We start from the raw sequence: 14,263 nt of genomic DNA on the forward strand, positions 1-14,263 counted from the left end.
GCCCTGTAATCCAGGAGGAGGTAGGTGGTGACCAGCTGTGCTACACAGGTGTTCACAAATCTATGGGAGGATGTGGATGCCTAAAGGTTTTTAGCATCAGCAGAAGTCCTATGAGGAGCTTCTGAAGGAGCTGGGGTTGTTTAGGCTGGGGAAAATGGGTCCTTTTCAGTTAAAACTAACTTAATCCTGTTTATTTTTTATTTTACTAATATTCTGGAGCCAAGAGACAAAATGGTGAAGACATCTTGCTTTTCAAAGCAAGATGCTTATGGCTCTGGATTTACATATAATTAATCCTTCAGTCCACTGATGAATATCCGGCCATTTCTGCTGAGCAGTGAAAGGTGGCAGAATTAGATGATGCATGACACATCACTGTTTTTTTGTCTGTGACTGCAAACACTGGTGTGCTTTAACTGTGTTAATCTGATATGTGAGTTGGTTTTGGCATAGACTTTTAACCTTTTGAAACTGTAGCGCTGCCTCACCACCTTAACAACATTTTTTTCTGTAATGGTTGTAATAATCAGAACAGCTCTTTTCTTCCAGATCCTTTTACAAAACTCATCACTACTGTGAAATTTAGAGATAAGATAGTTGTAGCTATATAGAGAGGATTGGAATATTGAAATTGTATTCATAATCTTCATTTAAAGTTGTTCCACTGTCAAACTTTTGAGCTTTTCATAGTTTCCAGTTCTCTTTTGCAGACTTCTAATCATTATGTTTCTTGTCTCACCTTGGGCCAGGGGTCTTGCTTTCTGCTGATGTTTAATTGCTTGTTGTGCAGGTGCTTGATTGTATAATGTTCTTAGTATTGATACATATATATGCATATTTATGTATATTTTTTAAAAAAATGGGAATTTCCATAAGATGGACTTAGTAATTAAGCCATTTCTAAAGCCAAATAATTGTCAGGTGGTTTCTAAAATTAGAGATGCTTCTCTTAAAAAAACCAAAAAAAACCCACCAAAAAATAAACCAACAGGTGTCAGCAAAGACCATGTGAAAAAACATTGGGTCAAATCAGATCAATAGTATGTGCTGCACTCATGACAAATCCCTGTTGTCTTTCATTTAATTCTCTCAAAATACCTTGAGATCTTAGTTGTGATCAGTCAGCTCAAAATACAGAATATCACAACTGTGTATGAAGGTTGAATTGAATTGCTTTCAGTAGAAAACATAAGAAACCACATAGACATAGTTTCATCTAAATAAATTGTTCTCCCACACTGTAATCCAAGTGAGGTCTTTGTGGATTTTTAAATACCACTGATTTTTTTTTTCTCTCTCTCTAATGTTTTTCCTTTTTTAGCCTGCAATGAACTGAGGCTTTAGAAAGTCCATTAAGCTTTTAGGGTCCTTTGTTCTGTGATGGTGAGGGTTTTTTTCGTTGTTTTTGGGTTTTTTGTTTGTTTGTCTGGGGTTTTTTGGGTTTTGTTTTTGTTTTTTTGTTTTGTTTTGGGGTTTTTTTGTCCCAGTTCTTAAGTAAGTCTATCGAAGAGCAGTATGTCAAAAAGTTCATTGCATCTGTTATTAGTACATATTGGCAGGTTTGTCACCTCAGGGTCAAAATAAAGCTCATTCAACCAAGGCTATGGCAGCCACCGTAGCAAGCCTCAGGTCAGTCCCACCACTTGAGATTTGCTGTAGAGCAGTCAGCTGGAGTTCATTTTGCATTTGTTTCACTGAAAATTACCGCTCCTACACTGTGAAGAGGAAAACATTGTGAGTAGACTACTGTATGTTCTAGGATTGATGACATTGCTTCTAGTGTTTTGTACTTGTTTGTTTTTAAGATAAGTTACAAAACCTCCAGCCTGTGTACTCTGCTGTGAAGTTATTAGAAAATGCTAATAGTGCTGAGGAGTCTATTCTCTTCTATTAAATATAAATTATTTGAAAATAGTATCCTTTTTATGCCCATGGAAGGTCCATTTTTGAGAAACAGATTCAAAAGATTGTAACTTGTTATGTTAGGTGTAAATTAATACTTAAAATAATTTCAAAGGTGTGAGGTTCTGACAGTGTATGAAGTTCAGTCAAAGGCGCAACTTCACAAAAAAAATAAGCAAGGCTGATTTTTGTACATCCGTATGTGGATTTCTTAGAAGAACTGATGATGTTCAGCTGTTACACGTTTTAAGTGCAGTTCTGTCACAGGATAAGAGTTGATAAATAAACCTAAGGTCACATTAGCTTTGCATCTCTAAAGAAATGAAAACAAACCCTTGCATTTTTCTTCAAGTATAGAAAGTTATGGCTGAGTGACATACTGCAGAGGGTAGAGATGGTCAGACTTCAGTGATTTCTAAACTAAAAAATACCACTAAAGATTTTTATTCTACTTTTTTCCTTTTTTTTCTCTAATGTGTGTTCATGTAGGAGGTTAAAATACAGTTAACTCAGAATGTTATTGGAGGAATAGTAAACTACTAAGGACACTAATAATGTACTAACCCCTTTTATGATACAACTTAGAAAAATCTAAGAATTCAATCAAGAAGGAAAATGCCAATGCAGCTGTGTTTTATTAGCTAGAGTATACTTAATTTTAAATACACTAGCTCTCTTATTCTGACAAATCTAGCCATTCATAAAAACATGCAACTAATATTATTGTCACTTGATTCTCTTACTCTCTTCACTCTGATTTACTTTGAGAACTCTTTAAAAATAATGAAAAGTGATCTGAGGGAGTGTTTAATGAGTATTTTTTCACAAGCTGGCATCTTTGGAGGCAGAAGCGTCTATCCTCTAAGTGTGTTGTTGCCAACACATTGTGCTCATGATGGGAAGTAGCCATTCTTAAATTCGAGAGCATAGTTCTGTCTTCATTCATATTTAATCCTTGGAGCAGTGAAAAGTGATAGCAGAAGTAGTAATAGTGATGATAACTTTCTGTTTTGAGTATCTGTAGATGGGGAATATAATGTGGGAAATCTCAGATGCATCCAGCTGGATCTGGTCAACCAGAAGGATATATTCAATCTGTAGTTTTGTCTATATCCTTTTTCCCCCCAAAATCTGCTACAAGTGTGTAGGAGTAGGCAGTGGAGTGGACAACTTGGGTTAACAGCTTGTGCTTCCTCATCATTCTTAATCTTGTAATCTGTCCTCTGTTGTGGTTGTAAATGTCAACCAATCCCATGCGCCTTAACCTTTGTTGTGTCACAAGTGTTTTATTCTTTATCATGTGTTACCCATACACCAGGCATTTTACAGGGTTGTTGGTATTTTGGTCATGAGGGATGCACATATGGGGAAAGAAGGGGACATGTGGCATTTGATTGTCTTCAAAAGAGACTTTGTGGTTTGTGCTAGCCTAGGGGTTTCTCACATCTGTCATGAATCCATGACTGTTGGTTACATGGTAATAATTTCCAGTGACACCTGATAGATGCCAGATTAGAAGTGAGAGGCCATAATTTATACAAGCTTATGCTGATTTTTTAGTATGTTTTTAGGTGAGAATTCACTTGATAAAACATTTTGCTAATTTGAGTAATTTACTTGGTCTTTTTTCTTATTTTCCTTCTGGAGCAGGTTTGCTGTTCTATTTGTACATGTATGTATTTGTGTATGTAATCTTCTGGTGGATAGCCATGGTTGGTTTTGAAAGTGGGAGGACATTTGTTGGGGAGAGAAGAAAAGACTTTAGAGGGCTTAGGTTGTAAAGCACAGCATGGGAGGGGAACTTGATGGGCAAGGCTCAGTGCACTTCACTGAGTCCCAGCATGCGTTTTGGTGTGGAGCTGAAGCAGCTCCTCTGGATTAGCATGTAGGTGTTATTAATCAAGTCACTGAGTTGTGACCTTTTGTCTGTATACCTGGCAGTCTCTGTTATGGAAAAGCTGACTAGTGGGTCAGCTGCAGTTCTGCTCTTCCTCATATATTCTATGCTGTGTTTTTGGTGTTTGTACAATGTGGTACAAGACTTTTTTCAATTTGTCACAGTCTTAAAATGGCAGGGTTATTATTTTACACTGAGTTATTCTAGAATTGCCTCCTTGCTTTGTGGGAATTCTTTTTTCAGCACTCTTTTCCAGACTCTGTTTAAAGACCTCCTATGCTTAGTGTGTTGAAGTGTCTCATTGGTACTTGTCTCCACTTTTAATTGTATTTAGACTTCAGTACCTTCGTGATTTTTGTAACTTTAAACATGGTGTCACTGGTTCTTAGTATTTTATTTCAGTTTTCACTTAGTTCTTAGACAGGTATGGATCTTTTGATCGTGTAGTTTCAGAATGCTGTAATGCAAAGTTTTCAAAAACTAAAATTTTCTCAATGCTTTTTGGTCATTGAAAACAATTAGTAATAAAGTCCTCTATATGAACCGTAATCTTAAAAGAGCATATGTTGTAGAAAGCCAGGACCTTAGCAATTGATTTACATTACATTTGTGTATACCAGACCTTGGTTTCCCCTTGTAGTTTTAGTTTTGCTCTGCAGAGTGTAAGCAGCATTATAGTCCTGTTGTCATTGTGCAGAATATTTCACAATGCAATGGTAAAATCTCAGGTTTGTCATAAGATAATGTGCTTCTCTCTGTTCTTTTTGCTTTCTGTCCAAGTCATTATATTTAATTTTTTTGTCATTAAAATAACCTGTTTTCCGGATCCATATGAAGGCTCACTGGTCACAATGTAGGTCTATACCCCAATTATCCATAAGGCTTTTGGACTTTGTAGATTACGTATTTGAGACCACAAGCACTTTGAAAAGGCACTTCTGGAGGGACTCTGTGTTATATCCAACATAAATCAAGACTGATTTATTTTAAGCTCCTGAGAAAGGCACTTTCTGTGGGCGCTGAAGGTTGGTTCCACTCCTGAACCATATGCATAAGGCTCTCAACCTTGTTCACCACAGATGAAGGAAAACTACAACGAAGAAATGATAGCAGAGATTATATACTTGTGCTTTTAATATGCTGAGAATAATCTACTTGGTTTTAGTGCTCAGGATGTGTTCTACTCATCTGTGGTCCCTGCTCTCATCAGCTTGCCTTTATTACAGGAATTTTTTTAGTCAAACAAAATTAGAATAGCTGTGATTTCATTTAGGGCAGAAGTTTCTCAGGCTTATGGAAAGCAGAACACGGGCTCCTTTGCTCAATGAGACCAATTTAAAATACAGGCAGTGTAGTTTCCTTCCAGAGAAGACCACTTTGTTCTGAGAAGAAAATTTTCTCTATCACTCAGTTTGAGTGCAACCTTTTTTGACAGTCGAAGTGTTATGCTTTCCATGGCTGGACAGGATTGGTCCCTTGCTATCAGAATAGGTCATGAGAGGATTGGAATTTTTTGGTATTTGTGTTTTGGATTTTTTTTCCTTCCTCCAGTTCACTCAACAGTCAGTAAGAACACCTTGATAGTTTTAACTACAGATATTTATCTTATTTGGGATGTATTTTTCTGTTAGCACTTGGATGTGAATGAAGCACAGAAATACACTAATATGAGGTGGAAGTTTTCAGTATCTCATGCAAGAAATACAGAACTTCCAGTTTCTTCTCCATTTGTTGGGGTTTTTTTGTTTGTTTTTTTTTGTTTGTTTGTTTGTTTTGTGTTTTTGTTGTTGTTGTTTTTTGTTTGGTTTGTTTTTTTCTTTTTTTGTTATTTTGGTTTTTTGGTTTTTTTTGTTTGTTTGGAGGTTTTGTTTTGTTTGTTTTTGTTTTGTTTTTCAGTCTTGGACACAGTGATACCTGTTCTTCAGCCACCTTATTATTGCCTTGAATTACAGTGCTTGAATTATTCTGCTTACAGATTTTCCATGCCTTAACCAGTTTCAAGAGCCTTAGGAAAAGTGCAGCTATCCCAGGTTAGCATGACTACCATGAATAGGACTCTCTAGTAAGTGCTACAGTTTGCACTGAGAACGTCTGGATCTGAACAATTTGTTGTTTGATAGTTCAGATGATTTATTGATGTAGGATGAATTGATCAGCCTCTGTCATTATATACCTGCAGTGATGAGTAGCTGTGTGACTGAGTGATAATTAGTCCAGGAGAGTTTCATAGAGTGTAACCAGAACCACCTACTCATGCAAGAAGTCAAAATACGCTTCTCAACATTCTACAGTAGTTTCTACAATAGTTTTTAGATGTAAAATATAGAACACCAGCATGCATAAGATAATATTGCTACTTAGAGAAGTTGTGGCTATATAAATTGTATAGATTTGAAGTACTAAGTCTAACTAGTTCTATATAAAAAATATCACACAGTTTGCATTTCTTTTTGCTTCCTGTAGGAAAGATATTTTAATAATTATTATTTTTTAAATTACTTATCAACCATAAAATCAGAAGAAGTTGTTAAAAGCCTAAAAATCCAAAGTGTTGGGTAGTATTGCAGCCATTTTCTTAGATTGGACAGAATTTTGCTAGATTTTCCTAGGCAGGACTGAATTTTGTCAAATTTTCCAGACACATCTATGATAGAATTCAGGAAGTCTGGCCATTAGTGATATTTTCAAATCTTGAAAATTCTGGACTTGGATGGCACTTCAAGAAATCTTGTGTATCAGTTTCCATCATTTATGACTGCTAGTGCACCAGCCATTGCTAGGATATCCCTAAACGTGTTGATCTATTGCAAAAAAGCCCTCAACCCCTCCTATGGCTACATACATACACACACACACCCCCTCACATATACATACACATGTATAGGTACATACACATATATACACATATATATAGACTGTGGCAGTTTTAGGAGTTGTCTTGTTTGAGGGGTTTTTAAATGGCATTTTTTCCTGAAATCTCCCTGGGCAATGCAGGCCATCCAGGTGCTGAGCTGTCTGAAGATGATAAGCCTCCACCTCCTGTATCTTTCTTTATGTTTGCTTTTATTGGAAGTATTCATTAGGTTAAGTCTTTGTCACACCAGAGTGTTCTACTGATTCCACACTCCTATTTTTAAGGCTGTATTGCTCTTTATTGTATTAGAGTAGTGCATAAAGAGTTAGTTAGAATGACAGCCCCATTGAGATGGGCTGTGGAAAAATTGAGTAAAAGTTTTTTCTGCTCTGAAGACACACAGTCTAAATAAATGAGAAAGAATAGAAGAAATAGATACAAACAGATGTAAAAAGGGTAGACTTTCACAAGTTGTGTCTGAAGTATATTTTCTGCATAGCAGTTTTTCACTTCCAAGTTTTCTTTTAGTGATTTTAACAGTGAGTAGATGCCTGAATTGAGAGTTAAAACCAAAATTTCCATGTTGTAGTCCATGTTATCATTATACTCAATTTAATACTGGTACAACATTAGCATTTGAGACTGCAGGAACATAACTGCTTTACTTGTTGGTGTTACACTGTAGTTGATTTCGGTGAACCATAAAAAGTTTGCCCCTGAAGGCAAAATTACACTGTATGCATGTTCCTAGAATATTGCTTTGGGCATAAACATGCCTTAAATCAACTTATCGCTCGCTGCTGAGTTCCTTCTCCAAATGCAGTTTTTGTATGGATAATAATGTTCAGAAGGACTGAGTTTCTGTAAACCATTAAGTTTTTTGAACATAATTCTATCAGTAAATGTATTTAAGCAGGATCAGAAAGAATTCTTATAATCCTAATAAAATTTTGGGGGTTTAGAGAAAGGAAAGGAGGGGCATATACCAACATTTTTAATTAGCTTTCATTAGCACTTGTGGTTTGTTCCTATGTGATCAAAACATTTGCATATTGTGTTTCTTCACATTTACATAATAAAACTTTTGTACTTCATTGAAACTTCTTTTTTTAATTGTGCATTTGATAAGTTAAATTTGAAGTTTATGACACCCTGGCTCCTACTTGCTTGGATGATAGTGTGTAGTTAAGATGCCATCATTTGAGACCTTTGTTAATAACGATGTTTCTGTTGGGTCTTAAATATACTGTGAGTTCAGATGGATGTAACTGTGGCCTTGAGGTGCTTGTCTAAAGAATACTGTCCGGATTTGTATCCAAATATTCTTGGATTAATATTCTGAGACATAGATCTTGTCCTGTCTGGAATTTAAATACCATCCCCTGAGCCTTAAAGAGAAGGCAAGCACCATTTCAGCTTCCTAAAATGAGTCCTTTATTTTGCTTCTTTAATTTTCCTTTTTTTTCTCTCTCTTCCAACTCTTATAACCATTGAAATCCAGGCAGTAACAATCACATAATTTTTACATAGATGAAGTGCCCGTTTGTTCCTCAGTTTAATTCCCAAATTAATTATAGTTAGAAAGTACTTACATCTGCATCTCCATTTTTCTTAGAATATGTAAGGGCAGAAAAAAAATATCCCTAGATAGTAGCCAAGAATTTGAAATGTGAACAACTTTGTTGCATTTAAGAGGGCGAGTCTTTTGTTGCAACAAGGTTGATTTTTGTGGGGTTTGGGGTTTTTTTGTTTTCTGGTGTATTTTGTTTGTTTTGGTTTTGTGGTTTTGTTTGGGTTTTTATGTTGGTTTTGTTTGTTTAGGTGTTTTTGTTTGTGGTTTTTTAGTGTCTTATTTGGTTTTTGGTTTTTTTTTTCCTTTCTTAATTTTGTTGCTTTCTGAAATTATATCTTTGGTTTCAGTACTGAAATTTCAATTTTATTCCTACACAGAGAAAAGGGACATAAACTCCCCCATATTGGGCGTTCTGTATGGGGTTTTCATCTATTTAGCAGTCTGTGAACCATACCTCCCATGTTCAGTGAGTAGAAATGGCAAGGTAGCTTAGCTGAGGATTCTACAAACCTGCTCTCCATGTACATCATGAAGTGAACCTGGAGGGTAGAGAATGCCAGAAATCAGCTGGTAGACAAAATGATTTAAAAGTATTTCTTTACAGAGAGAGTCTTTCTTCTACACGCCAAGTATATATTAATTGGTTATAAAACTTAGTTTTGAGGTTGTTATTCACCTAATTTTTCATAGACTAGTGCATGGTGGATTCACAGGTACAGTTACCCTTCCATTGTACTCGCAAGAAGTCTTTTCTGTGAAACAGAGAGAATTTTATGTCTAAGGCTTCAAGTTCTATAATTAGTTATACAGTAAAGGATTCAGGAAAGTGGCAAAACATACATAAGTGTTTAGAAGTTTAACGAATTAGCCTTTGTCTACCTATATATGTCATTATTATACGTGTTTTAGTATCTGGTGACATTTCTATTTTTTCTTTTATTCCAGATCATTACTAAATACATTTATGAACTACTTCAGAACGAATGCCATTTGAAGAAAGTAACTCTTCCAGTAAGTATAATTTATTTTTCCAAAGACATTTTTTTTGAATCTGTACCCAGCATAGCCTGTGAACCCATATTCATATAAAGACAAGGTGTGCCAGAGCTCTGTGCAGGGCATTGTTTCAGGTCACTGCCTTTTCATTTTGCATGTGTGTTGGGAAGGATGGATAAATATAATTATTCATAAATAATACAGCCAGGATGAGAACGGTCCTCTCTGCTGGCTGGACAATGCCCTTGCCTACGGATGGGTCCAGGGGTCAAGTGGACTGTTCCATCTCATCCCCCAAAATGTATGGTTCACCTTGCACCTGTATCCCTTCCCTGAAACATCAAGTGCCTGTGACCCCATTGGCCCAAGCCTTGTTCCAGCCCACCTTGAAGCCCCCCTGATAAGGGGTCTCCGAGGGGCCAGACGCTCTCTTGGATCTTCCCCCCTCTTAGGACCTCCACCCTCTCCTAGAGTATCCTCGTGTCTCTTCCCTCCCCCATCTCCCCAGGCCTTGCCACATGCTGCATCTGGCAGCTCGAGGCAGGACCTTTCTCCATCCCTAATAAACCTTATATCCTAAGAGCAACCTTCAGAGATGTCTCGTCTCCATTCACCTAAACCGTCCTGGAGTACAGTGATCCCTACACATGCGTATGCATCTGGAGATGTGGTTCCACGTTAGTTCTCATGTGTTTGATTTCTCCAGCTGAGCCTTCCTTACCTTACCAGATTCTTCAAAATGTGGTGCTTTTAATAGGAGTGCTGTAAGCTTTCTGAAAAATATTTGTGGATATTCTGAGGTGTGAACAGCTGGGTGTAGAGAACAGAAATGTCTTTGCAGGCAGCGAACTACCCTCATATTCAGTATCAGTAAAACACTCCAAGTCATTTTTTTTAAAAACGCTTTTTCAGTAATTTGTAATATGTATGTAATATAAAGTGCTTTTGTTACTTAGTGAAAATATTTAATCAACCCTTGAAAAAGATGAAGTGCTCCCCCACATATCAGAGTGTTTATAAATACATGTGATATGATATGATGATATTCAGATAATTTTATACTCTGTAGTGGAAAGCACAGGGGAGACTGGAGTGTGACAGCACTATGTAGATTTTCCATCATTATGAAGGATTATTCCTATGCTCTTTGAAATCTTTGAATTGCTGTTGTTCTCAGAAGAACCTTCATATTCAGTCAAGGAAAACCTGTTTAGGCTATGGAAGGAAAAGGTCTTTTGCCTTAACACTTCTGTAACATTTCACTATTCCCATTTCTATTCCCTGAGTGTTGCTTAGGGAATGTTTTGATGACCTGACCAAACTACTTACAGTTTCCTGGAAGGCCTTTCCAGTGTCTTGTGGCAGAAGGAGCTGAGCTACAAAGTTCACAGAGAAATCAAAGGGCAATACTCCCAGCTTTATTTGTGGTGTTGGAGCTTGTGTGGGGGTTATCTCGGGGGGCTATTCGGGCTGTTTAGGGTCTTGCACCGATGCCCTGTGAGCCAAGACTGAGAAACCATTTCCCCACTTTAGATTTTATTGTGTAGACAGACATAGGATTGGGTTCATCATAACAATCTGACTGGTGCAGTGCTAGTTATGATCTCCAGCTTTTTGGCTAATTTTCTTTCTTGGTCCAAGAAGTACTTCAGAAAGAAAATGTATCAAAAGACTTTTCAAGCCATGTCACACTTGTCTGTGAAACTATGAAGCTGTCTTTTATAAACTTTGAAGTGCCTGGATTTTAAGGCTATAGGATTTTCTTTGATTAGTAAAAAATAATATGAAGAATATGCATATAAGTGGAGCAGTGCTAAAGCTGATCTATTAGCTCCCAAGCATGAAGATGAAGAAACTCAGGATAAGTATTACAGCACCTCCATCACCTATGTCACACCTGTGGTGATTCATCTGCCTGGCTCTAAGGTTTGGGTTTCTTGGCTTGGAAGAGGAATGGTCCTGACTAGTTCCCACTTTTGGATTAATCTCTTTACTTGTATTTAGAAATCGTATAGTGACAATGGATACAGCTGTTCAGTAATACATTTAAGCTATTCTCAAATATATGATTTTCAGCTTCTGTGAAGTGTCCTAATTCAATTGCATTTTGGAGCAAAATAAGAAGACACAAAATATGCAGATGTCTAATTGTGAGCTTTGTGGAAAAATTCACATGACTTATGAACACCGTTCTTCAGGAGGAGATGTTATGTTTAGCCAGCCCTCACCACGTTCAAAAATAGGTTATGAAGGTATATACAAAAGTGAAAAATTAAAACAACATATCCTGAAGTTTAAAAATTAAAGCTGTGTAAAAGCTAGGTTTAAATTACCACTGACAGACTCCCAAGGACACAAAACTCTCTAGTTAAAACTAATAATGGAAACTAGTAAAAGTAATGAAACAGCTTTTAGGGTGAGAATAGAAGAGAATATAAATGTTGCTAAGATGCATGTAAAATCACAGAAAGTTCAGAAAAAATAAATTTGAGGAGCTTGTTAGAATTGTAAAGGCTAATAATAAAAGAGAGCTCATAAGGCCAGTAGATGATCTGCAGCTAAAATTAACACCAAGGTCAAATAAGAAAAACTAACATTATTAATTCCAATACTACTTGTCCAATTTACACAAACTTAATTTTTGTTTCTAAACAGGATATAGTTCTGAGCAACTGTCTGAAATTTGTCATATCAATAGAGAAGATCTGAGGACAAATTAATATATTGTACAATAAGCAAATTCCAGGATGAGATTATTTTTTAAACCTGGGGTTCTACAAGAAGTCAAACATGAAGCTGCAGAACAACCAATTTAACTTACTGCCGAAATCAGCTAATAATAATAATGTATAATATATAATATATAAACTATATATTGTACTAATAATTAGTGCAAGTTTCTTTAAAAAAATCCAGAATTCATTGCAGGCATCAGAGCTCGCATGAAGAAGAAAAATCTTGTCAGTAAGAGTACAGATATTTCCAGTGAACTGTCAACAATGCATTAAATGCATTTAAAAAGCACAGGAGAAGATAGTCCCCTTAAGAGTTAATAGGTTAGAAGGGGAGAAAAGTGTTCAGATTTTACAGATTTAATAAACTGTTATCAGTGAAATGTTTTTAGGGCCTGACATGGTTGTAAGCAAAAGGAAATAATACAAGCTAACAAATTTCTCTGGGTTTTTTTGTGAAAATTATCTGGGATAGTTAAACCTAAAGCAGGTTATGATGAGTTGGGAAATTATTTATTGAAGCTGAATAACTGGATGATTAAATGACAGGAGATTCAATTCTGGTAAATACAAAATTATGGGAAGATAACTCGCTCTGTAAACACAACAGTGGCCTCTAGATGAGCTATTACAATTCAGGAAAGAGCTTGGAGTGATTGTGAGTAGTTCTCTGAGAACATCAGTGAGTGCTCAATGGCAGTCAAAAACCCTCAAAGCAAATAGGATGGTTGGAATTGTGAGGTATCAAGAACAAAACAGAAAAACATCATCATTCCACTCATTATGTGGGCCCTCATGTTAAACACTGCATGAAGTCTGGATACCATATCAAAAAGGATATGAAGAATTAAAAAGAAATACAGAGGAGGGTTGCAAGGATGATCACAGGCATGAAATTCTTTTCAGACAAAGAAAGATTAAACAAAGATTCTTCAGCTTGGAAAATAGATGGCTGAGGAAGGAATATGACAAATCTATAAAATCATGAAAGGTGAAGAGAAGATGAATAGGAAATGGGTTTTTGCCTTTTTCATAATAGAGAACCTAAGGGGCATCAAGTTTAAATTATCAGGCAGGAGATCTCTACTGAAAGAGACAGTATTATTTCATATATATCCCAATTATATTGTGGAACTCATTGCCACAGAATACTATCAAGGAGAGAGGTAAAATGCAGTTAAAAAAACCATTTGACAATATTAAGGTGGGATAGGTGCCTTGAACTATTTTATGTGCTTGCCTAGTTGTATAAACTGTGGCTTGCAAGGTTCTAAAGTTACTGACTGTCAAAGCCAGGCAAGAATCACTCTATAACCACTCTGTTTTTACTATTCCCCTACGCAATCTGCCGGTTGTCAGAAACAGGACCCTGGACCTTCGTCCGACAAAGATGGTTCATATGTATGTGTGTGTATATATATATATATATATATACACACACACATATAATATACACAGCCTTTTTATAGGCATATTTTAGATATGAGTGCAAAAACTTTTTTAACTTCATCACAGGTGATTAGAAAGTTGTTGTATTGGCTTTCCTTTTTCTGTCAGCTGATAATAAAGCTGGCAGTGCTGTGATTTTTAAATATTTGAAATGTGTTTCAGGACTGTGTTAGATGGAGTGTGTTTTTTCTCAGCATAATTTTAGTAGGGAATGGAAATGCTATGCTTCAAAGGTTTAGCATGATGGCATTTTATGTTCTTTCATCTTCCTTAATTTCAACCTTGTGTGCAAAATCCAACTTGCTGTCTTTGTCTTGCTTTCATAGGTGGCAGCTTTAGTTTAGGGTACAAAAATTAATTCATTTGTTCTCAGATATGCAAGTAAGACCAGTTGGCAGATCAGGAGAGTTTGCCCAGTATTTTATTATGCCAGCATCTTTGACTAAATGATTCTGAACATTTTTCCTACTCAGGGAGGCCTGAGTAATCCATGCTGAATAATCCATGCTGAATTACCATTACTATAAAACATTGCACTTCTAATAATGTTCAACATGTACTACTGGACTTAAACATTTTAATAAAGAATCTCATATTTAAGGAGAGGCCATTCAGTTACTACTTCTAAAGTTTCATTTTGCGCTCCATTGAAGGTTATATTAGGAGGAAAATGAAGACCACATTTTTTTGGCTACCTGAAATATTTGTATTTCTCTAGTTGTAGTGGCATAATCAATGATTGATCTTTACTCTTCTTTAGCTGCTGAGGACAAATAGAGTGTCCTTCTATGTTAACTGCATCTTTAACAGCTTCTGGGGAAGCCTGAGATGGAAGTTTAAATAATTAGTAACATGTTGTA

The 14,263-nt window shown here is 36.2% G+C and overlaps 1 protein-coding gene across 20 annotated transcripts in view; it reads left to right on the forward strand.

The window, feature by feature from the left end:
• ARB2A (ARB2 cotranscriptional regulator A) overlaps positions 1-14,263 on the forward strand; it is a 262,861-nt gene that overhangs the window by 43,650 nt on the left and 204,948 nt on the right. For all 20 annotated transcript variants that reach the window (XR_014951703.1, XM_085568073.1, XM_031507503.3 and 17 more), the window contains one exon: positions 9,172-9,237. Coding sequence is in view for 19 of the 20 variants with exons in the window: in XM_085568073.1 (XP_085424199.1) it covers positions 9,172-9,237 (66 nt within the window). In the remaining variant the exon portion in view is untranslated. The remainder of the gene's footprint in view (positions 1-9,171; positions 9,238-14,263) is intronic.

The sequence above is a fragment of the Lonchura striata genome, chromosome Z (genome assembly GCF_050655825.1).
Source record: "Lonchura striata isolate lonStrDom1 chromosome Z, ASM5065582v1, whole genome shotgun sequence".
Lineage (NCBI taxonomy): Eukaryota > Metazoa > Chordata > Aves > Passeriformes > Estrildidae > Lonchura > Lonchura striata.